Source organism: Colossoma macropomum, unplaced genomic scaffold (assembly GCF_904425465.1).
Source record: "Colossoma macropomum unplaced genomic scaffold, Colossoma_macropomum, whole genome shotgun sequence".
NCBI classification, from domain to species: Eukaryota; Metazoa; Chordata; class Actinopteri; order Characiformes; family Serrasalmidae; genus Colossoma; species Colossoma macropomum.
In genome coordinates, this window is record NW_023494795.1 from 43,197,805 (window position 1) to 43,222,569 (window position 24,765).

A 24,765-nucleotide genomic window follows, 5' to 3' on the forward strand; every position below is an offset into this window, starting at 1 on the left:
AGAAAACTGGACATTCATGAGGTGCTATACAGTACAATCTGATAAAACTTGCAAAACACACTGTAAATAGCACTTTAAGTCGAAGAACTGAAAACAGAAATTATAAATAAACACTTTTAGAATACATCATTTGTGAAGATATACTGGGCAGGGTTACATGGGGTAAGTTTAAATATCCCTTGAAATAGGACAGGAGAAGACTTTGTATGTGAAACAGTGGTATGTTTATGTAACAAAATCAGATTTTTTATGGTAAGAAAGTTCCATTTCACATCTGAATTATAGCTTGGTTTGCACTCATGTCATGAAAGTTAAATGTTTTTGTATTGTCTAAGCCAGTTTCTCTAGTTTAATTTGATGTGTGAAATGTATGCTGGTTCAAACATACATGATCTAGCAATGTCACGACTGGAGAGGACAGGGTGGTTTGTAAAACACAGCGTAACGTGGCTGACCAAAGGACAACAGGCCCTAGATTTCTTGCATAAACCTAACTAAGTGAAGGTTTAATTGTCAACAAAAATTAAACATCATCTGCAGCTTACACAGTGTTACATGTCTAATATGTTTTGGTTTAAATGATTAGGCCAAATATCATTGTTATTTCCTGTTTATGTGAAAATAAAAAATGTACCTCAAACAATTTTATTAGAACTCGTCACCTGTAATAGTTGGGCAAGCTGTAAAACGAGAATTCTCTTGTGTTTTACACAAACCATTGCTCTAAAAACAAAAGTGGATGTCTTACACAACAGTTTGAAAGGAATCACACAAACAGTTACAGAGGCAGACACAGAAAGTCCAAATTTGATATCGTACATTTCGTTTAACTTTCAGGTAGAGGTGTGCGCGGGACTGTTTTTTCAGTCCCGTTCCCGCCTGCTGTTCATCTCCCTCCCGCGGAAAATCAGAATCATTTGTCCCACTCTCGCCAGGGCAGCTCCGTCAAGGCAAAGTGACATCCAATGTCTGACATAGTCTAATCACAAATTTATTATTCTCTGCTGATGTAACACGGCAGTCACGGTCATCAGGCTCACTGTGAGTAACTTTACCAAACGCCATTTATTCCCAGTGAACACAAAGCAAGAATTAAACCACAGAGTGGTTATTTTTGGTCTTTTGCCAGACAGCCGTGGCCATCAGACTGAAGGCTCCGCTGTCTCTGTAAGCTACAAGAATTTGCATATTCTTCACATGAACGGTTGCTTTGCTCTTCACTCTTTAGAAGGACTTTGTTCATTTTAATTGTTTTACTGATTTATGTTGTTTATATATATGATTTAGTGATCTTTCTACTTTATTTAGGCTATTCTTTCATTTGCGGGATTTCTCTTCATGTGTGCTGCGTCCCACTCCCGCCTGCAGTGGGCTGGTTTCCCACCTGCTCCCACGTGCAACGCTGAAAATTAGTCCCGCGCCGCTAGATATTGTGGCAAGTCCAGCGGGAATCTGTGGAAGTGCAAACCTCTACTTTCTGGTAATAAATATGAATTAAGACTTTGAAGTTATGTAATTTTGTGAAAGAAAAAGAGAATGACTACATACAAAATATATACAAACACAATTAATTCCTAAACAATTTGCCACAGGAAACGAAACAAAATACTATAAGAAAAGTATTAGTACAATTCCTGCTGAGTCTTTTAGGTCAAGGATGCAACTGCTAGTGGAGCTCTTATACTTGTTGTACTGAACCCATAAGGCATGTTAGAAAACAAAAGAAAAAGAAGAAATTCACTTTGAACCAAACAACATTCTTCATGTAGGGCACTAGGCTCTAACAGTTCTTTGTTCTTCCATTGCTCTTATAGAAACTGTGCTGTACTTGTGGTTCTGTGTTCATGATGTTCATGACCAGTGAGTGCTTACAGACTGCATTTGGCTCATTTAGATCGGCCAATGCCAGTTCAAGAAGTACTGACAAAAACAAGCAATGCACAGAACCAAACTGTCAGCTTAGCAGATACTGTGATATTGTGTCGGAAATGTAGATGTGTTACTGGTGGATCCTTTTAGAAACGCATGGTGGACACTAGTACAATATCATTACAGTTAAGCTTTATTACTAAGTCATTACAATGTTCTAATTAGTAACTAGGATGGAACCAATATGTAGGTTTCACAGTTAAGAGAGGGGCTAAAACAAAATACCTTCTGTATGTGGTTAAACTTTAACTGCAAAAGTAATGTTAGCAGTGCTAGTATATAGCAAACGGTTTTGTTAAATGTAATCATTTTAGGTCCATAGAAGAGATAATAATTAATAATATGATTTGCACTGATGCACTACTGAGCACCTCAGTCTAAATCATTCTCAGACAAGACCAAGCTGCAGATTTCTGCAGTGCAATTTAAGACCGTTAAACACTGAATGCTACACAAATAAACAACAGAAAAATCTGCAACACAACAGCATTCGCATCACGAAAGACAGAAAAGTGGGCAGAAAGTCTTTAAATGAAGAAATAATTTTAGCTAGCGCTTCACAAAAGGGCAAACAGTTACATAGGCTATTTTCTTCACAGATGCTAAAAACAGATGTGATGAAGCAATCCTAATCCTTACGACATCTGTGCATCTTTTAGCTCGGTTGTTGTCACGCCAAGACCAGAGACTAGCATACTTGGTCAAGTAAGTTCATTTTGCAAAAATTCAACAAATATTAAAAATTATGCGTCCTTCCACAAAATTGTTTTGGGTATGGAAGATATCATAAATGACGCTGTCAACTTAGTTTATTGACACCTGAATAAACTGCACAAATAACACATATTTGCAAATGTACCATATCATTTTGTTTTCAGGCCTACAGGGAATTTAAGTTTGCTATACATTTCAATAAATTATGTGTGACACAGTCAGTTCAAAAGTAATTAATCATATCTCATAAAATAATAATTTTCCCTATATGTTTATCTGGCTAAACAATTAGCTGGGTTGCTTATTCTCTGCTTAGAAGTGATGCAGTGAACAGGCTGAATAGTGACAAAATGTATAATAATGTGAGGTTCCTAAACAAAACATTCAGATTTGCATAAGATTTACTGGGTCAACTTTCCAAAAGAGAGCATTTTTACACTGCATAACGTTTCTGTAGAAACAGTAAAGGAAAAGCCACTAAAGGTTCATGTTTTTTTTTTTTCATTTGTTTGGTTCCACTGAACATGGCTGTTATTGGACCACAGTCTCCCAGGTGGTCATCTTCCTTGAACAGGAGGCAAATATAAGTTCTTGCATTTCCATAACTAGGGATCATTCCACACATCACCATCTGACACAGTGGAGCCTCTGACCGACCTCTGTATCTTCTTCGTGTTAAGGGAGGCTGCAGGATGCTGCAAGCTACAAATTCATCTTTCCTGGTGGAGGCAGATTTAAAGGAGTACTGTTATCCTGAGTCTAATGTGTCTTGTGTAAAAAGCTCTTACAGTGTAACCTCTAGATCTGTGTTATATGTGTTACTGGTGTTGGCGATGTCAGTGACCATTATAGGGAACTCAGTGGTCATCATCTCCATTGCGCATTTCAAGCAACTGCACACACCCACCAACATGCTGGTGATGTCTCTAGCCCTGGCGGACCTGTTGCTGGGTGTGATTGTTATGCCGTTCAGCATGATCCGATCTGTGGATGGGTGCTGGTACTACGGAGAAGCCTTCTGCTTATTGCACTCTAGTTTTGACATTTTCCTCACCTCTGCATCGACCTTTCACCTGATGTGCATTGCTATAGACCGATATCAGGCTGTGTGCCATCCGCTTCAGTACCCAACAAGAATAACCATACCTACTGCATGGCTGATGGTAGCTCTGAGCTGGATTACAGCCGCAGTGTATTCCTACGGTCTCATGTATTCAAAAGCAAATGTAGAAAGTCTAGATGAGTACATTAAATCAATTTCTTGTATGGGAACTTGTAACCTTGTGTTTAATGCACTGTGGGGGCCTCTGGATGCATTGTTATGTTTCCTTTCACCTTGCACAGTCATGTTTTGCTTGTATGCTCAAATTTTTTTGGTTTCGAAAAGACATGCAAGGAAAATCGAGGGAACAAAGCAGAGCAAAAATGAGACGAGCTTAAACAGGGTTTCTCAAAGCATGAAACGTGAGAACAAGGCAGCGAAAACCCTCGGCATTGTTGTAGGTACGTTCATTTTTTGCTGGATGCCGTTTTATATCAACTCTCTAATGGAACCTCACATTAACTTTTCCACTCCTGTGGTACTTTTTGAAGTGTTTGTCTGGTTGGGTTACATTAACTCAACTTTAAATCCCTTAATATACGGCCTCTTCTACCCGTGGTTCAGGAAATGTCTCTATCTCATTGTTACACTGAGAATATTTGCTCCTCATTCCTCTGACACCAATGTATTTGCAGGTTAAAAGCATTTAACATCTCAAATGGAATTCATTAATGGTTTAAACCACATTTGAACTTAATTTCTGGAAAGGAATTAATATAGAAGGTCCATCAGTTCAGTTTTTCCTAGAGCAGATATGTTAGGAATTTTTCCACCTATTTATTCTAGAAAACCTTGTTCTCTGATACATACACCTGATACAGGTGGGCTATTGTTCTGTTCTCATTACAGAAAATTATACACTGTGAAAATCATCCAAATCCATGTTATTCTAGAGGAACTAACAGAAGGCCTTGAAGATGCTTTCGCTACTTTTTCAGCTCCAGTCTTATTTTATCTTAAGACAATTAAAAAGAGAATTGAATCATTATAAACTATTGTACCGTCACTGTCCAAAAAAAACCCTTCTTTATTTTCAATGTAAGTTAATGTAAAGACATTTTATTCAGAGTAGTTTTGGAGCATTTCTACTGGTCCATTCATAATGGATTTTTTACACAATGTAAAAGCTGCCAAGTTCAAATGATGAAGAAAAGTGAAAATCCAAAAAAGTGGAGATACATGTTTTTTTGGACAGTGCGATATGTTTCTAAACTATTTTGTATTGATTACTTTTTCCACATGAGATGAGTGACAGCTACAACCGTGTTTACAAAAAAGCTGGGACACTGTGCAAAATGTAAATAAAACAGAATGCAATGATGTGCAATTCATTTAAACTCTATATTTATCTGAAAATAGTACAAAGACAACATATCACATGTTGAAACTGAGAAATTATTATTGTTTTTTTATATATATATATGCCCGTTTTAATTTGATGCCTTATCCCTAGCTCCGGGTGGTCATCCCCATCCACCAGAAAAAACAGCCCCCAGTCCCCTGTACAATGTATCTGTCAGCAAGATAAAAGGGAGAGCAAAGTCAGGTGAGTTCAATAGTAGACCTCCACAAAGCACTGCTTTAACTTGAGTAAAAACCTGCTGACACTGCTCCATCTACTGGACTGGATCTGGTGCCCCCTTTTTAGTGATATCAGTCAGTGGGCTGGTGACGTCCAAATAATTAGAAACAAACGTGTTATAAAGCCAGCCAACCCCAGAAACTGTCTCACCTCCTTTTTGGTCTTGCTTCTCAGACAGGTCGCAATCTCATGAGTCTTATCAATTTAGAGACGCACCTGTCCATGACCCAAATGGAAGCCCAGACACAGTACCACCACCTATCCAATAGCACACTTCATCAGGTTTGCTGTGAGCCCTGCCTATCTCAAGGACTCAAGAACAGCCCTCAGATGCCATACATGTTGCTGCCAGTCATTGCTATAAATATCCAAATAAGATTACGAATAACTTTATTGTCATTGTACAAGTACAATGTGCACTTTGCTATAAAAATTACACTAAAATAAAAATAAAATAGAATAAGATAACATAAAATAGAGATAGACAGCACATTTACAGAAGAACAAATATGTAAGGTGCAATCCAGCCTTAGGTGCATGTGGACACACCTGTGGTGTGAGTATGTGCATATTCTGGAGTGGGCGGTGGGGGTGGTAGAATAGTTCAGGATGGAGCACCATGGCTGGGATTTTGCAGTACAAAAGTGACCACATAGCTATAGTCAGTAGCAGATGCCGACAGTCAGGTAATGTAGCAGCTTCACATTGTATCTAATGCTATGTAAATTGAACAATGTGCAAAGGTATACTATACCATACCATAATATGCAATACTATACTGTAATATAATAGATACTGTTCTATTCTACTCTAGGCATATCACACCTACTATACTACACATAATATGTAAGTGAACAATGTGCAATATTAATTAGTAGTTGAAATGTAGTTAGTAAGAAAGTGGTCAGAGCTGACATTGGTCAGTGGAGTTTATTGTGGTGTGTAGAAGTGAAGATCCTGAAGTCTGATTAAGGAGGATTATTGCTCTGGGGAAGAAACCATTCCTCAGTCTGGCAGTACGGGCGCTGATGCACCTGTATCGATGTCCAGAGGGCAGTAAAGAGCTAGGTGGCAGGGGTGTGTTGGGTCATTGCGGATAGTCGTGGCTCTGCAGAGACATTGGGAATTGTAGAGCTCCTCCTCTCTGCACTGTTGACTCTCTGGGGTGGTGTAGCTGGTGTGTTATCCTTTTTTTGTTGGGTCTTTTCTCAAATGCTTTGGGGGTGGTTGATATTCCTGCCCTCTATGGGGGCTCTAGAGTAGTATTAATAGAGGAAGCCAAACAGGAAGTCTTGTCTGACCAAGCACACATACTCTCTGCCTGGAATCTCCTTGGTGGGAAACTCATTGTTTTCATGCTCACTGTAACTGCTTTTATTCTATTCCTGATGGTGCACTGTTGCCTTTTTAAATCAACATGCAATTGCAATATCCAGCTTTGTTGCAGTTATAGGCTGTGCTAAGCTAGCGCTAATACTAAGCTAAAGCTAAAAATGCTAAGCTAAAGCTATTTTTGTAACTAAAGTTGGGTTTGGTGTGGGTTTTTTTATACGCTGTAATCATCTTTACATGCAGGAGTTTTTTGAACTTATATAATACATGGACTGGTTTATCGCTGGAGGACTGTGAGGAGTTTCAGACTTAGTTTCAGACTTTGATAAACCTCCCTTTCTACCCCAAGGCCTTCCATCTTTGTTCTCCCAGTTACTAGCTATTTCTACTTCTTCAGGTTAAATGTCATTGCCACATCAAAGACTTCTGACTTTAGCAGTCTGTACATAGCCTTTGTGTATATAGAATTTGTGGGTGGGTTTTCTGGGGTGGGAGTTTGTTTTATTGTTTGTGGGGTTGGTTCGTTGGTGGGGTGGTCGAACATTTGCATCAGGGGTTAAAGCTTTGAATTTATGGCCTTTTTTTTACATCATAACTTGGTAAAGACTATTGATTAGACCTGTTTGTTGTACCGGGTCTTCCTTTGAACTCCTCTCTGGCTGCTTTTATACATCTACACATATCATAGGTTGTCCCTACCCTTAAGTTTATGTAGCTATTTTTTCTAGAGTGTTCTCTAGGAGGTTAGTTACACAGTGGCGCCCAAACAGGGACCCTATATTTCTATTGTATTTACTCTTGTTTCCTATGGCAGCCTGTCAGCCGGAGGCAGTGGAGGGATCTTCACCCACACTGGATTTTACCATGGGACCATTTGTCATTTGAAGGGATGGGGTCAGCGAGATCATCTTAGTCATTTGTACATAGAGTCTAATTAGGTGGGGGTGGAGGAGAGTTCTGCAGCTGAGCAAGGGGATGTTCCAGAATGGCCACTGCTCCCTCCACCCCCACCTCCTGAGGATGGCAGTTAGTTCAGTCTGGCCAAATGGCAGGCTATGGCCATTTGGCCATACAGGCTATGGAAGAGGGAGTTTACAGTCTTGAATCCAAACTCCAAGTGATGCACAGTTACACGGATGACACCATGGCAACCAGGGAGGAAATTAAATCCATGAGGACAGAGCTTGAACAGAATGACAGTAATTGAGGAGCGGCTTCTCATGTTCTCATGCTTTTTGATTTGATGCCCATTGCTTCTACCCCACTTCCATATGCCCATCCTATGCATCATATCACTGGAGCTCAACAACCTCAACCAAGTTCTGTTGGTGACAGTCCATCCAGCACTCATCTAAGGCCACCCATCAAGCTAGAATTCCCCAGGTATAAAGATGAAGGTGAAGAGCAAGACCTTGTAGCATTCATCAAAAAATGTGAGGAGTTTTTGGCTGTCTGACCATTAAGTGATCCAGAGGCGATGACTGCCCTCACCTCTGTGTTATCAGGCATCGCCAAAGATTGGTGGAAATCTGAAAAGATATCAGTGAGGACCTGGGCTCAGTTCAAGCAAGCCTTTCTCAGGTCTTTTCTGTTAGAGGACCATGAGGCCGAGGCAGAAAGGCAATTAAGAGACCAGAGACAAGGTATCCGTAAGAGCATCCGGGATTTTGTCTTCCAGTAGAGGGCCCTGTGTCTTAGGTAGAGAGAGGACATGACTGAAAGAGAACTGCTGCAGGCCATACTAAGGAACTGTAATGCACGGCTGACAAGTTTGTTAAGAGGGACTGTTAAGTCAGTGGATGAGTTGGTGAGGATTAGGACACTGGTGGAAAGGGATCTGCCTGGTGCAAAAAGCTATTGGAACTAAACTCAGCATGATGCTGCAAGAAATACATCTCAGACCTCCAAAGCCACCAAGAAAGGCCTAACCCAGAACCCAGGACATGCTAGGGTGCTCCAACATGTTCCACCTCAGGCCAGAACCTTAACATTACCACTCCATTTGAGGGAAAAGGAAGTTGCAGCCATGGTAGACAGGCAGTGCCTACTTTTTATTTAAAGAGTCCTTTTGGGAAATGCCGAAGGAAAATCATAAGATATGAAGGAAAGGAAGAGCGCAGAACTTTCTGCTTGCCAGTGGGCAATCTCAAGCTGCTAAAGGGGTGGTTGAGCTTGACAGTCAACTACATACTTATCAATTGCGCCAACCTTTTTGCATCATGAGCAACAAGGACTTGGCATTTCCTCTCACTGTTTGTCTGGACTTCCTGCATTCCTCTGGCATCAATCTTAACTTTCAGAATGCCACCTATTCCCTTCCTGGAGTTTTCACATCCTAGTTTTACATGACCAACAACTTCAATTACAAGCAACCTTCCCACACAGTAATTATGCACCTATATATTGCCCAGAATGTGACTGAACCACTTGATCCAGAGTTACCGGAACAGATAGAAACTTAAGTGGCCAAGGCAGATGCCACAGACCAGCACAAACAACAGCTGGAAGAGCTGTTGCACCAGTGGAACTCCGTGTGCTCCAACAAGCTGGGGAGGGCAACGGTTGTCCTTCATCCCATAACTATCATTGATGAACTTCCTATTCAACAAAGGCCATACTGGGCTCCAATGGAAAAACAGCAGTTCATTAAGGAGGGTATAGGCAATATGCTTAAGAAAGGCATAATCCGACTATCCACATCACTGTGGATCGCACCTGTAGTGCTGATTCCTAAGAAGGATGGAAACGCAAGATTTTGCATGGACTATTGACGTTTATCTTATGCCACAAGTGCAGGAGATTCTGGAGTCACTCCATGGAGCTACTGTTTTCAGTACTCTTGACCTCAAGAGCAAATACTGGCAGGTCAGTCTTGAGCGAGACAGCATCCAGAAGATGCCATATGTCAAGGTTTATTTGAGTTACTGGCTCCTCCTTTCAGCCTCAAGAATGCTGCTTAGTCATTTCAGCGTCTGATGGAAACTGTCTTGCAGGACCTAAAAGGAGAATCATGCTTTGTCTACATTGATGATATGGTGGTCTTTTCTGCCTCTATCAAACAACCCCTTTACCCCCTGCAGGAAGTGTTTGAGCATCTCCACTGAGCTGGGATGGCACTGAAACTGAAGAAATGCAACCTGTTGTAAAGGTCTCTTGTCTTTTTGGGCCATGTGATTTCTAAAGAGGGCATACGCACAGAGCCAGCAAGGTGGTAGCCATACAACTTTAAAGCTTTGATTTCTCCATCCGTTACCGATAAGGCAAGTGCAATTTAGTCCCTGACACTCTCTCCTGCATCAAACCAAGACAAGAAGTGGGTCTCATCGCCACACACCAGGTGACTGACTCATTGGTGGATGACTTACCGGTGGAATGGGCTGAAATCAGCAGCGCACAAGAAGAAGATGCTGACCTTAAGCCTATCAGAGTGGAAGATGAACACCTAAAGCCAGGAGAAGACCAGATTTATTTTGTGTTGAGTAATGGCATTCTATTCCAGGCTGTGGATTTTATGGGTCCACTGCACAAGAGCCCACATCAAAACGAACATCTACTGGTCAACGTAAACTATTGTAGCAAATGGGTGGAGATGTTCCCTCTGCGTACAGCTAAGACACCTGCAATCATCCATATTCTGATCAATGAGGTATTCACATGATCGTACCTGGTGTCGGATCGAGAAGCACAATTTACCTTTCACCTGCTTCATTTCACTTGTCAACAGTGTAGTGCAAAAACTCACTATGGTTTATCACCCTCAAACTAGCCTGACAGAACAGATAAACCACACCCTTAAAACCATGACTGCAGCATATGTCAGTGCCAAGAACCAACTGTGGGACCAGTTGCTGCCAGAGTTCCATTTTGCTATCAACACCGATTGGCAAGAGAGTACAGGTTTCACTCTGGCTGAGGTGGCCTTGGGTAGGAAACTTAATGGCCCTTTGACAGGTTTTTGAGCCAAGCACCAAACCCTGGGCATATGGCCTACAAAGTCATCCAGAGACAACAGGACCTTCTCCAGCAAGTTCAGGAGAATGTGGCGAGAGGTCAAAAACTACAACCACCACTGGAAGACGGTGGATTTCCGAGAGGGAGATCTAGTTTGGGTGAAGTCACATCCACTGTCTCGGGCTGATGCCGGGTTTGCTACAAAGCTGGCAGAAAAGTGGAAAGGGCCTGCCTGAATTGTATAACAGCTTAATCAAGTCAATTATCAGGTGTTCCCAATGAACCCATTCAGGTTGATACTGTTCACATAGAGAATCTCAAACAATACTATGGTCGGGCCAGGTCACCTCTTAAGGAGGGGGTATGTAACCAAATTGGTTATCATTTTTTGTTGGGTCTTTTCTCAAAGCTGTGTGCAGCCCCCCAATGCATACACCCAGGAACTTGAAACTGGGAACTTTTCCTACCATATCATCATTGATGAAGAGTGGAGCGTGTCCATCCATGCCTTTCCCGAAGTCGAGGATGAGCTCCTTGGTCTTGCTGGTGTTAAGAACTAGGCTGTGGTCTGAACACCACTTGGACAGGTGCTGTACTTCCTCTCTGTAGGCAGACTCGTCAATGTCCGAGATCAGCCCTATCACTGTGGTGTCGTCTGCATACTTGATTATGGTATTTGTATTGTGGACAGGAACGCAGTCATAGATGAAGAAAGAGTACAGGCATGGGCTCAGTACACGGCCTTGAGGAGCACCAGTGTTCAGTATCAGTGGGGAGGACTGGTATGTCGCCAGCCTGACTGCCTGGGGGCGAATGGTCAGAAAGTCCAGTATCCAAGTACAGAGGTGTTGACTAAGGCCCAGGTTGTGAAGCTTGGAGGCCTATTTTTGGGGGATTATTGTGTTGAATGCGTGCACTGAAGTCAATAAACAGCATTTGAACATATGTGTTGGGGTGCTCAAGGTGGGATAAGGTGTTGTGAAGGGCAATAGGAGTGAGTGCGACCGGACAGAAGTCATTGAGGCTTTTCGTGACTGTTTTCTTTGGTACAGGAACAATGGTTGCAGTCTTAAGGCATTTAGGAGCGGGTCTGTAGGTAGGAGTGAAGAACAGGGAGATGTGATCTGATTGCCCCAGGGTGAGATAAACCATCAGTAGTTGATTAGTGGTTCCTGCCCCCCACATTTGCTGCCATGTGAGCCTCTGCCATGAACGCAAAAGGCCAGTTGAACTCTCAGAGTATTAGTGAGTGGAATCACTGCCGGTGCTGCTCGGGGGTCTGGCCCACAAGCTGGAGAATGGCTTTCTTCAGCTCTGTGTACTTCAGCTGTGAATGCAGTGAGAGCTGCTGAGTGGCCAGCTGAGCCTCCTCAATAAGAAGGGGAAGCAGTTGAACTGCCTAGTCCTTCTCGTTCCACTGACTTGTGCAGCAAGCTCCGCACCATTTTCCGATCCTTCTCCTGTCTTTTCACTAGGGCCTCAAAATGGCTCTGTTGTTTGTGGAAGGAGGGCTTGATGGTGGCTCTGCTGAATTTGAGTGAAGGTTTTAATAAAAAAAAAAACACTATGTTTGGAGAATACAGCTCTAATCAATAAGCAAATCAAGTGTCTGTCGTCAGTCTTGATGTTTAGGCTAAGCTTTTCATTCAGATGTTAGGTTTCTCTGCTGCCTCTGTTCCTCTCTCCCAGCTCTCTCTCTCTAATGAGCCCAGTGTGTTCTCATTGGTCAGCTCACCCACACTGTTCAGACTGGTCAACTGCCAGAGTGGCTCTTTCCACCAAACACTGTAATGATTTTGAAGGCAAAGCAGAGCTTGAAAATTAATGGTGCATAAAAAGAAACAACACAGGAGTTCGCCTACAGACAAGCATGCCAGTTTTCAGTGTAATCAATCTATCTTTACTCATAAACTTCAGATAATTTATTATCATTGATAAACCGAACAAATAATTTTGCATTGTTTTCAAGCAGTGTTTCACTTCAGAAATCATCATCAAATCTCCAGTAGATTTCACTTTAGTTTTGTGCTGAGCTGAAAGACTTTCTGTGTCTTTCATGATGTGAATGCTATTGTGTTTCAGATTTGTGTGTTGTTTATTTGTGTTGCATTCTGCATTTAATTGTCTTAACTTGCATTGAAGAAATGAGAAAATGACAAGTGTCACATGATTCCCTGGAGAATTTTGGGAGTTGGAGTCTGTGTAAGGACTGGTGTGCTGGGTATTATGGACTACAAGGCCGGAAGAAGGCGTGGTCAATCCATAAAGGAAAAGTGCACTAAAGGTTCATGTTTTGTTTTCATTTGTTTTGCTTAGCTGAGCATTGCTGTTATTGGACCACAGTGTCCCAGGTGGTCTTTTTCCTTGAACAGGAAACAAATATAAGTTCTTGCATTTCCATAACTAGGGATCATTCCACACGTCACCATCTGACACAGTGGAGCCTCTCTAAGACTGACCTCTGTATCTTCTTCGTGTTAAGGGAGGCTGCAGGATGCTGCAAGCTACAAATTCATCTTTCCTGGTGGAGGCAGATTTAAAGGAGTACTGTTATCCTGAGTCTAATGTGTCTTGTATGAAAAGCTTTTATAATGTAACCTCTAGATCTGTGTTATATGTTTTACTGGTGTTGGCGATGTCAGTGACCATTCTGGGGAACTCAGTGGTCATTATTTCCATTGCGCATTTCAAGCAACTGCACACACCCACCAACATGCTGGTGATGTCTCTAGCCCTGGCGGACCTGTTGCTGGGTGTGATTGTAATGCCGTTCAGCATGATCCGATCTGTGGATGGGTGCTGGTACTACGGAGAAGCCTTCTGCTTATTGCACTCTAGTTTTGACATGCTCCTTACCTCTGCGTCTATTTTCCACCTGATCTGCATTGCAATAGACCGATATCAGGCTGTGTGCCATCCGCTTCAGTACCCAACAAGAATAACCATACCTACTGCATGGCTGATGGTAGCTCTGAGCTGGATTACAGCCGCAGTGTATTCCTACGGTCTCATGTATTCAAAGGCAAATGTAGAAAAACTAGATGAGTACATTGAATCAATATATTGCATGGGAAGTTGTAACCTTTTGTTTAATGCACTGTGGGGGGCTCTGGATACATTGATAGGCTTTCTTTTGCCTTGCACAGTCATGTTTTGCTTGTATGCTCAAATTTTTTTGGTTTCAAAAAGGCACTCGAGGAAAATCAAGGGAACAAAGCAGAGCAAAAATGAGACGAGCTTAAACAGGGTTTCTCAAAGCATGAAACGTGAGAACAAGGCAGCGAAAACCCTCGGCATTGTTGTAGGTGCATTTATTTTTTGCTGGATGCCGTTTTTTGTCAACTCTCTAATTGATCCTTACATTAACTTCTCCACTCCCATGGTAGTTTTTGAAGTGTTTGTCTGGTTGGGCTACATTAATTCAACTTTAAATCCCATAATATACGGCCTCTTCTACCCGTGGTTCAGGAAATGTCTCTATCTCATTGTTACACTGAGAATATTTGCTCCTCATTCCTCTGACACTAATGTATTTGCAGCTTGAAAGCATTTAACAACTCATATGGAACTCATTAAACTACATTCCTTTCTGGAAAGGAATTAGTACAGAAGGCCCATCAGTTCAGTTTTTCCTAGAGCAGACATGTTAGCGATTTTCCTACCTATTTATTCTAGAAAACCTTGTTTACCTTGTTACATACAAATCTTGTTATATACACCTGATACAGGTGGGCTATTGTTCTGTTCTCATTACAAAAATTATACACTGTGAAAATCATCCAAATCCATGTTATTCTAGAGGAACTAACAGAAGGCCTTGAAGATGCTTTTGCTATTTTTTCAGCTCGTCTTATTTTACCTTGAGACCATTAAAAAAAAAAAAAACATTGAATAATTATAAACTATTATATTGTCACTGTCCGAAAAAAAATTTCAACGTAAGTTAATGTAAAGAGATTTTATTCAGAGTAGTTTTGGAGCAATTCTACTGGTTTACTTACTTTACTTTACACAATGTAAAGAACAGCTGCCGTGTTCAAATGATGTTCAAAAGAAAAGTGAAAATCCCAAAAAGTGCAGATACATGGGTTTTGGACAGTGACAATATGTTTATAAACTATTTTTTATTGATTACTTTTTCACATGAGATGAGTGACAACTACAACCGTGCTTCCAAAAATTTGGGACACTGTGCAAAATGTAAATAAAAACAGAATGCAATGATGTGCAATTCATTTAAACCCTATATTTATCACATGTTGAAACTGAGAAATTATATTGTTTTATATATATATATATATATATATATATATATATATATATATAACAATATACATTTTAATTTGATGCCACCAACACTTTTCAAAAAAGTTGGGACAGGGGCATGTTACCACTGTGTTACATCACCTCTTCTTTTATCAACACTCCATAAGCGTTTGAGAACTGAGGAGACACTGCTGTAGTTTTGAAAGTAAAATGTCACTATAATGAGCTGCCTCTACTTTCAAATCTTCCATGTTGCAAGAATGCCAAAGCAAAAGTAATATCTGACAGAGCAGCTGTGATGATGTCTGGTGAGGAAAGCCAACTGTTGGAGCAGAGGGAGAGAAAGGCAACTAAATCTCTGGCCATTGTTATGGGGGGTTTTCGTGTTGTGCTGGCTGCCATTTTTCCTTGCCGCTGTAATCGATTCGTTCCTTGGCTTCTAAATTTCTGTTGATGATTTTGATGCCTTAGTGAATTGGCTATTTCAGTTCCATTTCAACCCTCTTATCTATGGCTTTTTCTATCCATGCGTCCAGACAGCATTTAAGATTATCATATTGTGATACCCTCGTGGGTGGATGAGGAAGGAATACGTCCGAGGCAGTTGTGAAGGGACAGAGACATGTCATTATATGACTCATGATAGAACAAAAAACGCTAGGCTTGGAACATACAGCTCACATCAATAAGCAAAATCAAGAGTCGGTTGTCAAGCTTATCGTTCAGGCTAAGCAAGTCATTCAGACCTCAAGTTTCTCTGCTGCCTATGTTCCTTTCTCCCAGCTCTCTCTCTCTACTGAGGAAAGAAGGGCAAGGTGCACACGCTTACCACTCAGCCTGCCCACTTACCTAAACCAGCCCTTCGCCTCACAGACAGTGCATGACCATGCCCCCACTGCCACATACCCACACTGCCCCACTCGGGCTGGGTAGCCATCCAGCTAGCAGCAGATATCCTCCCCACCAAGGCGGGAGAGGAAATCTGCCACCAGCATCTTGGACCCCAGCCTGTGGACCACCTCGAACTCAAAGGGCTGCCAGGCCAGATAACAGCAGGTGATATGGGTGTTGGCATCTTTCATGCAGTGGAGTCACTGGAGCTTAGCATGATTCGTACAAACACCGTCCAGATGCTTGTTCTGTTGCTGTGTTGTGACCGGTAGTAGCTTGTCTAGCGCTAGCTTAGCATTAGCTTGTGGTGGTATGTAAACAGCAGTGATAATCACAGTGAAGTCTCAAGGCATGTAGAACAGTCTGCATCTGAGCATTAAAAAACCTGCCTTTGTTCTTAATGGAATTTGTGGTTTGATCTGCCCATTGTAGTGTTTGACCTGCTAGCTTGAGCGCTGCATCTGGCCTAACAACGGCACTAGCAGCAGCCAACCAAACGAGCAATTCGTCAATATGTGGCATAAGCACTTAATTTAGACACAGCATTGACTTTTCCATGTTCTAACAGGATCAAACAGCCCCATCAGGCTTGGGAACAAGTACCACAAGGCTGCTCCAATCACTGCTCAACTTCTATATTACTCTCATATGAAGCATTGCCTTAAGTTCCTCCTGAACTACTTTTTTCTTGTGTTCAGGTAATCTATAGGGATGGCTGCAAACAACTATGTGAAAGCACATCTGAAAACTCTGCTTGCAACCTGGCGACCTCTGTTTTCTGGAGAAGCAAGAGCTGGTCACCATATGGAACCAGAGTGTGTTTGTTCTGCGAACCTCCAGTCCCAACTCCGCCCTCTCTTTTTGGGACAGCCATCACCAGAGCAGCAAGGATCACCTCTCTCCATGGTTTAAGGAGGTTGAGGTGGTATATCTTTAGTGAATTATCTCTGTCAGACTGTTTTATCATATAGTCAACCTTTCCGACTTGTCGTGTGACCTCAGGGGGTCCTTGCCACTTGACAAGTAATTTTGAGCTCAATGTAGGAAGTAAAATGCATGATTTCTCTCCTTGTGTAAATTCCTTGTATGTGCATGTCTGCCGTTCTTAAGCTCTGAGCAAATTCCATTTGTTGATGGTACACACTGTTACAAATTGATTTAATACCCAGTAATTTATACAGGTCATGTAATGTGCGTGACATAAAAGTGGTGCCCTGGTCAGTTAGAATCTTAACTTGGGAGATAATGCCGAATGCTGAGGGGATAGAACCGGCGATCTTCCGGTCACTTTTTTCCAGTTCTGGCGGCGCGACGGGTAGCTGCAGTGGCCACTTTGGGAACAGCAAAATGTTGCCTTTTTTGCTGTTTTTTTGTCTACTATCTGTCGTGTAACCCAACCAAAACTATATATCATGACTGCGTCAACCAGCACCAGTGTCTACCATCGCCAGAGCTGAGAAATCAGCCTCAATCTCAATCTCTACTTCCAAACGAACTGCGGGAAGAGCTGCGCAAGCTAGGCCTGCTAAGATCCACGGCGCTGTGTGAGCCTGCTGGCCGAAAGCGATGTGCGAGAAGGCGGAAGCGAGGCAAGCGAGGTGGGGTGCGCGCTAGGCTAACGGCTAACCCCAGACGACCTGCCGTTCCATCGCTTCTTCTATCTTCTTCGTTTGTTCCTTGGAGAATAAACTGGACTACCTCCGGATTCAGTGAGCTACCCAGCGTGAGTTCAAAGACTGCTGTTTTTCGTTTTTACAGAGACATGGATGACGAGCTCCACTCCGGACTTAGCCATTCAGCTCGATGGCCTGTTGTGTTTCTGTGTGGACAGAGACACTGAGCTGTGCGGTAAGACTCGAGGTGGGGGACTGTGTGTTTACATCAGCACTGAATGATTTAAAAACACGACGCTAGTCTCTAGTCACTGCTCACCGCTGGTAGAGTTTGCAATTATCAGAGCCAGGCCATTTTATTTGCCAAGAGAGCTAAATACGATGTACATAGTAGCAGTGTACATAGCTCCCAGTGCTAATGCTAATGCCGCACTGAATGAGCTGTACAGTGCTATCAGCGATCTGCAAAACACACCCAGACGGACTGTTTATTGTTACTGGAGATTTCAACCATGCAAATCTGAAGTCAGTGCTCCCCAAATTTCACCAGTATGTGTACTTAACAACCCGGGGGGCGAACGTGCTGGATCTTGTTTACACAAACATCCCCGGTACGTATAGGGCTGAGCCCCGCCCCCACTACGGCTACTCAGACCACATCTCTGTGATGCTTATTCCAGCGTACAGACCGCTCATCAGACGTGCCAAACCAGACCAGAAGTATGTGAGAACCTGGCCGCCAGGAGCTATCTCTGCTCTTCAGGACTGTTTTGAGCACACTGACTGGGAGATGTTCAGAGAAGCAGCAACCTCCGGTGACTCCATCAACCTGGAGGAGTATACAGAATCAGTGACTGGCTACATCAGCAAGTGCATTGATGATGTTACTGTCTCCAAACTCGTCACAACTCACCCCAACCAGAAACTGGGCCATCAAAGAGGCAAAGCAAGCCTACTCAAAGAAAATCCATGAACATTTTCAAAACACTGCTGACACACGGCGCATGTGGCATGGCATCCAGGTCATCACCAATTATAAGTCACCTCCACCTGCTTGTGACAGTGACAGCCTCCCTTCCAGACGAGCTAAACAACTTCTATGCTCAGTTTGAAGCACAGAATGGCATGACGGCGAGGAAAACCACACCTCCTCCAAATGAACAGGTACTGTGTCTGTCCACTGCTGATGTGCAGAGAACTCTACACAGAGTCAACCCACGAAAAGCTCCAGGATCCGACAGTATACCAGGCAGAGTGCTCAGAGAATGCGCTGAACAGCTGGCTGATGTTCTCACGGACATATTCAACATCTCTCTGAGCACTGCAATCGTTCCAACGTGCTTCAAGTCCACCATCATCATCCCTGTGCCGAAGAAGTCTCCAGTGTCCTGCCTCAATGACTACCGTCCCATCGCACTCACTCCATCATCATGAAGTGCTTTGAGAGGCTTGTCATGAGGCACATTAAAGACCAGCTTCCTCCTTCACTGGACCCACTGCAATTTGCATATCGCCCCAACCGCTCAATAGATGACGCCATCTCCACCACACTCCACTGGCTCTCACCCACCTGCACAATAAAGACACCTATGTCAGAATGCTGTTGATAGACTTCAGTTCTGCATTCAACACCATCATCCCTCAGCAGCTGATTGGAAAACTGAGCCTGCTGGGCCTAAACACCTCCCTCTGTAACTGGGTCCTGGATTTCCTGACTGAGAGACCTCAGTTAGTCAGGATAGGTAATAACATCTCCAGCACCACCACACTGAGCACCGACGCCCCTCAGGGCTGTGTGCTTAGTCTGCTGCTGTTTACCCTGCTGACTCATGACTGTACTGCAAAGCACAGCTCAAATCACATCATCAAGTTTGCTGATGACACAACTGTGGTGGGTCTGATCAGAAAGAATAATGAGTCAGCATACAGAGAGGAGGTGCAGTGGCTAACAGACTGGTGCGGAACCAACAACCTGTCTCTGAATGTGGACAAAACTAAGGAAATGGTTGTTGATTTCCGAAGAGTGCGAGGTGACCACCCCCCACTTAACATCACTGGCTCTGCTGTGGAAATCGTCCAGAGCACCAAGTTCCTCGGTGTCCACATCACAGAGAACCTCACCTGGTCCCTCAACACCAACTCCATAGCCAAGAGAGCCCAGCAGCACCCCTACCTCCTGCAGAGACTAAAGAAAGCTCATCTCCCCCCTCCCATCCTCACCATGTTCTACAGGGGGACTGTGGAGAGCATCCTGAGCAGCTGCATCATCATCTGGTTTGGGAACTGCACTGCCTCCGACCGCAAGACCCTACAGCGCATAGTGAGAACAGCTGAGAAGATCATCGGGGTCTCTCTCACCTCCATCACGGACATCTACACCACACGCTGCATCCGGAAAGCCACCAGCATCATGAACGACCCCATCCATCCCTCACACAGAGGAATGCACTATATAAATAAACTTTGACTTGACTTGACTTGACTATTCACTTTTCTGCAAATTTCAGTCAACTTTGAAAATCCATGAGGTGCTATCTGTGTTATGCTCATTTTCAAACCTCCTGATGAGCCCAGTGTGTTCTCATAGGTCAGCTCACCCACACTGTTTGGATTGGTCAACTGTCAAAGCAATTTTTTCCACCGAACACTGTAATGACAGAAATCATCATCATATCTCATTATATCTCATCGTATTTCATTTTAGTTTTGTGCTGAGCTGCAGTGTCCATTTTGAGACTTTGTGCCCATTTTCTTGTGTCTTTCATGACGCAAATGCTGTTGCGTTTCAGATTGGTGTTGTTTATTTGTGTTGCATTCTGTGTCTAATGGCATTAACTTGCATTGAAGAAATATACAACTAGGCCTTGAAGAACATATAATCAGAGGGGCTAAGTAGTGCATTAGTGCAGTCATATTCTTAATAACCCTTCTATGGACCTAAAGTAATTATATTTACCAATAAATGTTTACTATATATTAGAACTACAAACATTACTTATTCAGTTCAAATGAAACCATGTACAGGAGGCATTTTAACTCCTCTCATAACTATACAACTTACATACTCGTTCTTAGTTACACAATTATTTATAGTTGGTAATGAGTAATAAGCCTTAAAGAGGTCCTACTATGCTTTTCTTTTTTTTTCCTTTCTTTAGTGTGTTATATAGCTTTTTGTGTGTTTAAACAGTCTGCAAAGTCACAATGCCCAAAGTACATGCAAGAGGGAGAAACTCTCTCCCACAGAAACCACTTTTCTCAGCTGTCAGAAACAGGTTGCTTGAATTTTAGCCCTCTTTTTTGTTACAAGCTGACCTCTTCCCATAACACAATTCTTATTTTTTCTCAAGCAGCACTGCTGTTTCTGATCCACTCGCACCAGCACAACACACACTAACACACCACCACCACATCAGTGTCACTGCAGTGCTGAGAATGATCCACTGCCCAAATCATACCTGCTTTGTGGTGGTCCTGACCATAATGAAGCAGCCATATGTTTATGTTGTATACCAAAGGAAGGCCTATAGGGAAATTAAGTTTGCTACACATTTCACTGAATAACACATAACCTGGTACATTTATATGTAATTAACTGCATCTCGGTACTTAAGTATTTCCCCCAAAAATGTTTGTCCACTTGAAAATGATTGAATAAACTAGCTGGGTTGCTTATTCTCCACTTAGAACTGATGCTTAGACTTGGTGTAATAGTAACAAAATATATTCAAACTTGAGATTTTTAAACCAAACATTCAGATTTGTAACACATTTATTGAGTCAACCAGCCAAAAAAGAACAATTTCACATTCTGCAATGCAATTCTGGTGAATCAGTAAAGAAAAAGCCACTAAAGGTTCATGTTTTTTTTTCATTTGTTTGGTTCCACTGAGCATTGTTGTTATTGGACCACAGTCTCCCAGGTGGTCTTTTTCCTTGTACAGGAAACAAATATAAGTTCTTGCATTTCCATAACTAGGGATCATTCCACACGTCACCATCTGACACAGCGGAGCCTCTCTAAGACCGACCTCTGTATCTTCTTCGTGTTAAGGGAGGCTGCAGGATGCTGCAAGCTACAAATTCATCTTTCCTGATGGAGGCAGATTTAAAGGAGTACTGTTATCCTGAGTCTAACGTGTCTTGTGTAAAAAGCTCTTACAGTGTAACCTCTAGATCTGTGTTATATGTTTTACTGGTGTTGGCGATGTCAGTGACCATTCTAGGGAACTCAGTGGTCATTATTTCCATTGCGCATTTCAAGCAACTGCACACACCCACCAACATGCTGGTGATGTCTCTAGCCCTGGCGGACCTGTTGCTGGGTGTGATTGTTATGCCGTTCAGCATGATCCGATCTGTGGATGGGTGCTGGTACTACGGAGAAGCCTTCTGCTTATTGCACTCTAGTTTTGACATTTTCCTCACCTCTGCATCGACCTTTCACCTGATGTGCATTGCTACAGACCGATATCAGGCTGTGTGCCATCCACTTCAGTACCCAACAAGAATAACCATATCTACTGCATGGCTGATGGTAGCTCTGAGCTGGATTACAGCCGCAGTGTATTCCTACGGTCTCATGTATTCAAAGGCAAATGTAGAAAGTCTAGATGACTACTTTGAATCAATATATTGCATGGGAAGTTGTAACCTTGTGTTTAATGCACTGTGGGGGCCTCTGGATGTATTGTTATGTTTCCTTTCGCCTTGCACAGTCATGTTTTGCTTGTATGCTCAGATTTTTTTGGTTTCAAAAAGACATGCAAGGAAAATCGAGGGAACAAAGCAGAGCAAAAATGAGACGAGCTTAAACAGGGTTTCTCAAAGCATGAAACGTGAGAACAAGGCAGCGAAAACCCTCGGCATTGTTGTAGGTACATTCATTTTTTGCTGGATGCCTTATTATATCAACTCTCTAACTAATCCTTACATTAACTTTTCCACTCCTGTGGTACTTTTTGAAGTGTTTGTCTGGTTGGGCTACATTAATTCAACTTTAAATCCCATAATATACGGCCGCTTCTCCCCGTGGTTCAGGAAATGTCTCTATCTCATTGTTACACTGAGAATATTTGCTCCTCATTCCTCTGACACTAATGTATTTGCAGGTTAAAAGCATTTAATATCTCAAATGGTATTCATTAATGGTTTAAACTACATTGGAACTTCTCATTTTCTGGAAGGGAATTAGTACAGAAGGCCCGTCAATTCAGTTTTTCCTAGAGCAGTCATGTTAGGAATTTTCCCTCCTTCGAAATATAGTTCCAAAGAATCATATTTTCTGATACAAACATCTGATGCAGATAGGCCAGTGTTTTATACTCATTACAGCAATTACACACTGTGAAATTCATCCAAATTCATGTTATTCTAGAGGAACTAACAGAAGTCCTTAAAGATGCTTTTGCTATTTTTCAGCTCGTCTTACTCTGTCTTGAAACTATTAAATAGAGAAAGACATTGAGTCAATATTAACTTTTATATCACCACTATCCAAATTAAACAAATATCTCTGAACTGTTAAGTTGACAGAAGAGGGCAAAAACCCTCTTTACTTTCAATGTAAATAAGGTAATGTAAAGAGATTTTTCAAAACTGTTTTGGAGCATTTCTATTGGTCCAATTATATGAACATTTTCAGACAATGTAAAGGACAGCTGCCCTGTTGAAATGATGAAGAAAATATATGCCTGTTTTTAATTTGATGCCAGCAATACATTCCAAAAAAATTAGGAAGGGGGATGTCACCACTGTGTTCCATCACGTCTTCTTTTAACAATACTCTGTAAGCATTTGGGAACTGAGGAGACCAGTTGCTGTAGTTTTGAAGGTAAAATGCTTTCCTATTCTTGCTTGATATAGAATTTTAGCTGCTCAACATTAATTCCATCATCCTTTCTTTAGATTTAGTGGACTGTTTGTTGGGCTGTCTGGTCATGCCTTTAAGCATGGTGAGATGGATGGAAGGCTGCTGGTTCTTGGGTGAATTTTTTTGTCAAATCCATTCCAGTTTGGATATGATGTTAAGCATTGCCTCAATTCTCGACCTGTGTTTCATATCCATTGATTGATACTTGGCCATTTATGAAGCTCTGAGTTACAGAATGAAGGTGAAAAATGCCAATGTGGAATAAGGAATGGGGTGTTATTGTACCACTTTTTAAATTTTAAAAGCCAAGTGTCGGAGCAGAGCTAAAATGCTGGGTATTGTTATGGGGGTTTTCCTGTTGTGCTGGCTGCTGTTTTTCCTCACCACTGTAACCGATCCGTTCCTTGGCTTCTCAAGTCCTGTTGACGCTTTTGATACCTCGGTGATTTGGCTATTTTAAATCCATATTCAACCCTCTGATGTATGGCTTTTTTCTATCCAAGCTTCCATAAAGCATTTAAGATTATCATATTGTGATACCCTGGTGGGTGGAGGAGGAAGGGGTATGATGGAGGTAGCCACAGAGGCATTGAGATATTTTATTATATCACTCACAAAGGAACAAAAAAAAAAACACTAGGCTTAGAGTTTGCAGCCCTTATTAATAATAAAATCAAGAGTCCATCATCAATCTTGTCGTTCAGGCTAAGCTTGTATTTCAGGTTTCTCTGCAGCCTCTGATCTTCCCTCCCAGCTCTCTTTTTACTTAGGAAAGAAGGGCATATAAGTAGGGAGAGGCAATTATCCACAGGTACACACGCGTGCCACTCAGCCCGTGCCCTCACTCACATCAGCCCTCCGCCTCACAGATGGTTCTTAATGGTGCCGTACTTATCCCTCACAGAGATCTTACAACTAATGTACAGCACCAGGCGGTCCTCCCCATCCACCACTTGGGACAAAACAGCCCCCAGGCAAGTCTGACACGTCTGTATGCAAGATAAAATGGAGAGCAACGTCAGGCGAGTGCAATAGCGGACCCTCACAAGGCACTGCTTTAACTTCAATAAAAGCCTGCTGACACTGCTCCATCCACTGGACCGGATCTGGTGCCCCCTTTTTAGTAAGATCACTCTTGGGTCTCAGACAGGTCGCAATCTCAGCAGTCTTATCACTTTGGGGATGCACGTGTCCAAGACCCATTTACACACTTCTTCAGGTTTGCTGTGAGCCCTGCCCATCCATCTCAAGGACTTCAAGACTGACCTCAGATGCTGTACTTGCTGCTGCCAACCATTACCATAAATAATGATGTCATTCAAATAAGCAGCAGCATATGTAGCGTGGGGCCTTAGGATTCTATCCATGAGCCTTTGAAACATGGCAGGAGCCACAAACAACCTGAATGGAAGTGTGACAAATTGGTGTAATCCAAAAGGAGAATGCTGTTTTTCAGCAGGAAACTGGAGTCAAAGGGATCTGTCTGTATCCCTGAGTTAAATCCAGTGCCAAA

The 24,765-nt window shown here is 42.4% G+C and overlaps 3 protein-coding genes across 3 annotated transcripts; all 3 read left to right on the plus strand.

The window, feature by feature from the left end:
* Positions 1-157: 157 nt before the first annotated feature.
* LOC118816319 (trace amine-associated receptor 13c-like) lies at positions 158-8,340 on the plus strand. Its single transcript, XM_036582843.1, has 4 exons — positions 158-162; positions 1,369-1,480; positions 3,324-4,380; positions 8,165-8,340. Exons 1-4 carry the CDS (start codon positions 158-160, stop codon positions 8,338-8,340), a joined length of 1,350 nt encoding a protein of 449 aa, XP_036438736.1.
* Positions 8,341-10,459: 2,119 nt separating this feature from the next.
* LOC118816320 (trace amine-associated receptor 13c-like) lies at positions 10,460-14,154 on the plus strand. Its single transcript, XM_036582844.1, has 3 exons — positions 10,460-10,583; positions 11,220-11,392; positions 13,093-14,154. Exons 1-3 carry the CDS (start codon positions 10,460-10,462, stop codon positions 14,152-14,154), a joined length of 1,359 nt encoding a protein of 452 aa, XP_036438737.1.
* Positions 14,155-21,476: 7,322 nt separating this feature from the next.
* On the plus strand, positions 21,477-22,496 carry LOC118816322 (trace amine-associated receptor 13c-like). The gene has a single exon (XM_036582845.1). It carries the CDS (start codon positions 21,477-21,479, stop codon positions 22,494-22,496), a length of 1,020 nt encoding a protein of 339 aa, XP_036438738.1.
* The last annotated feature ends 2,269 nt before the right edge of the window (positions 22,497-24,765 follow it).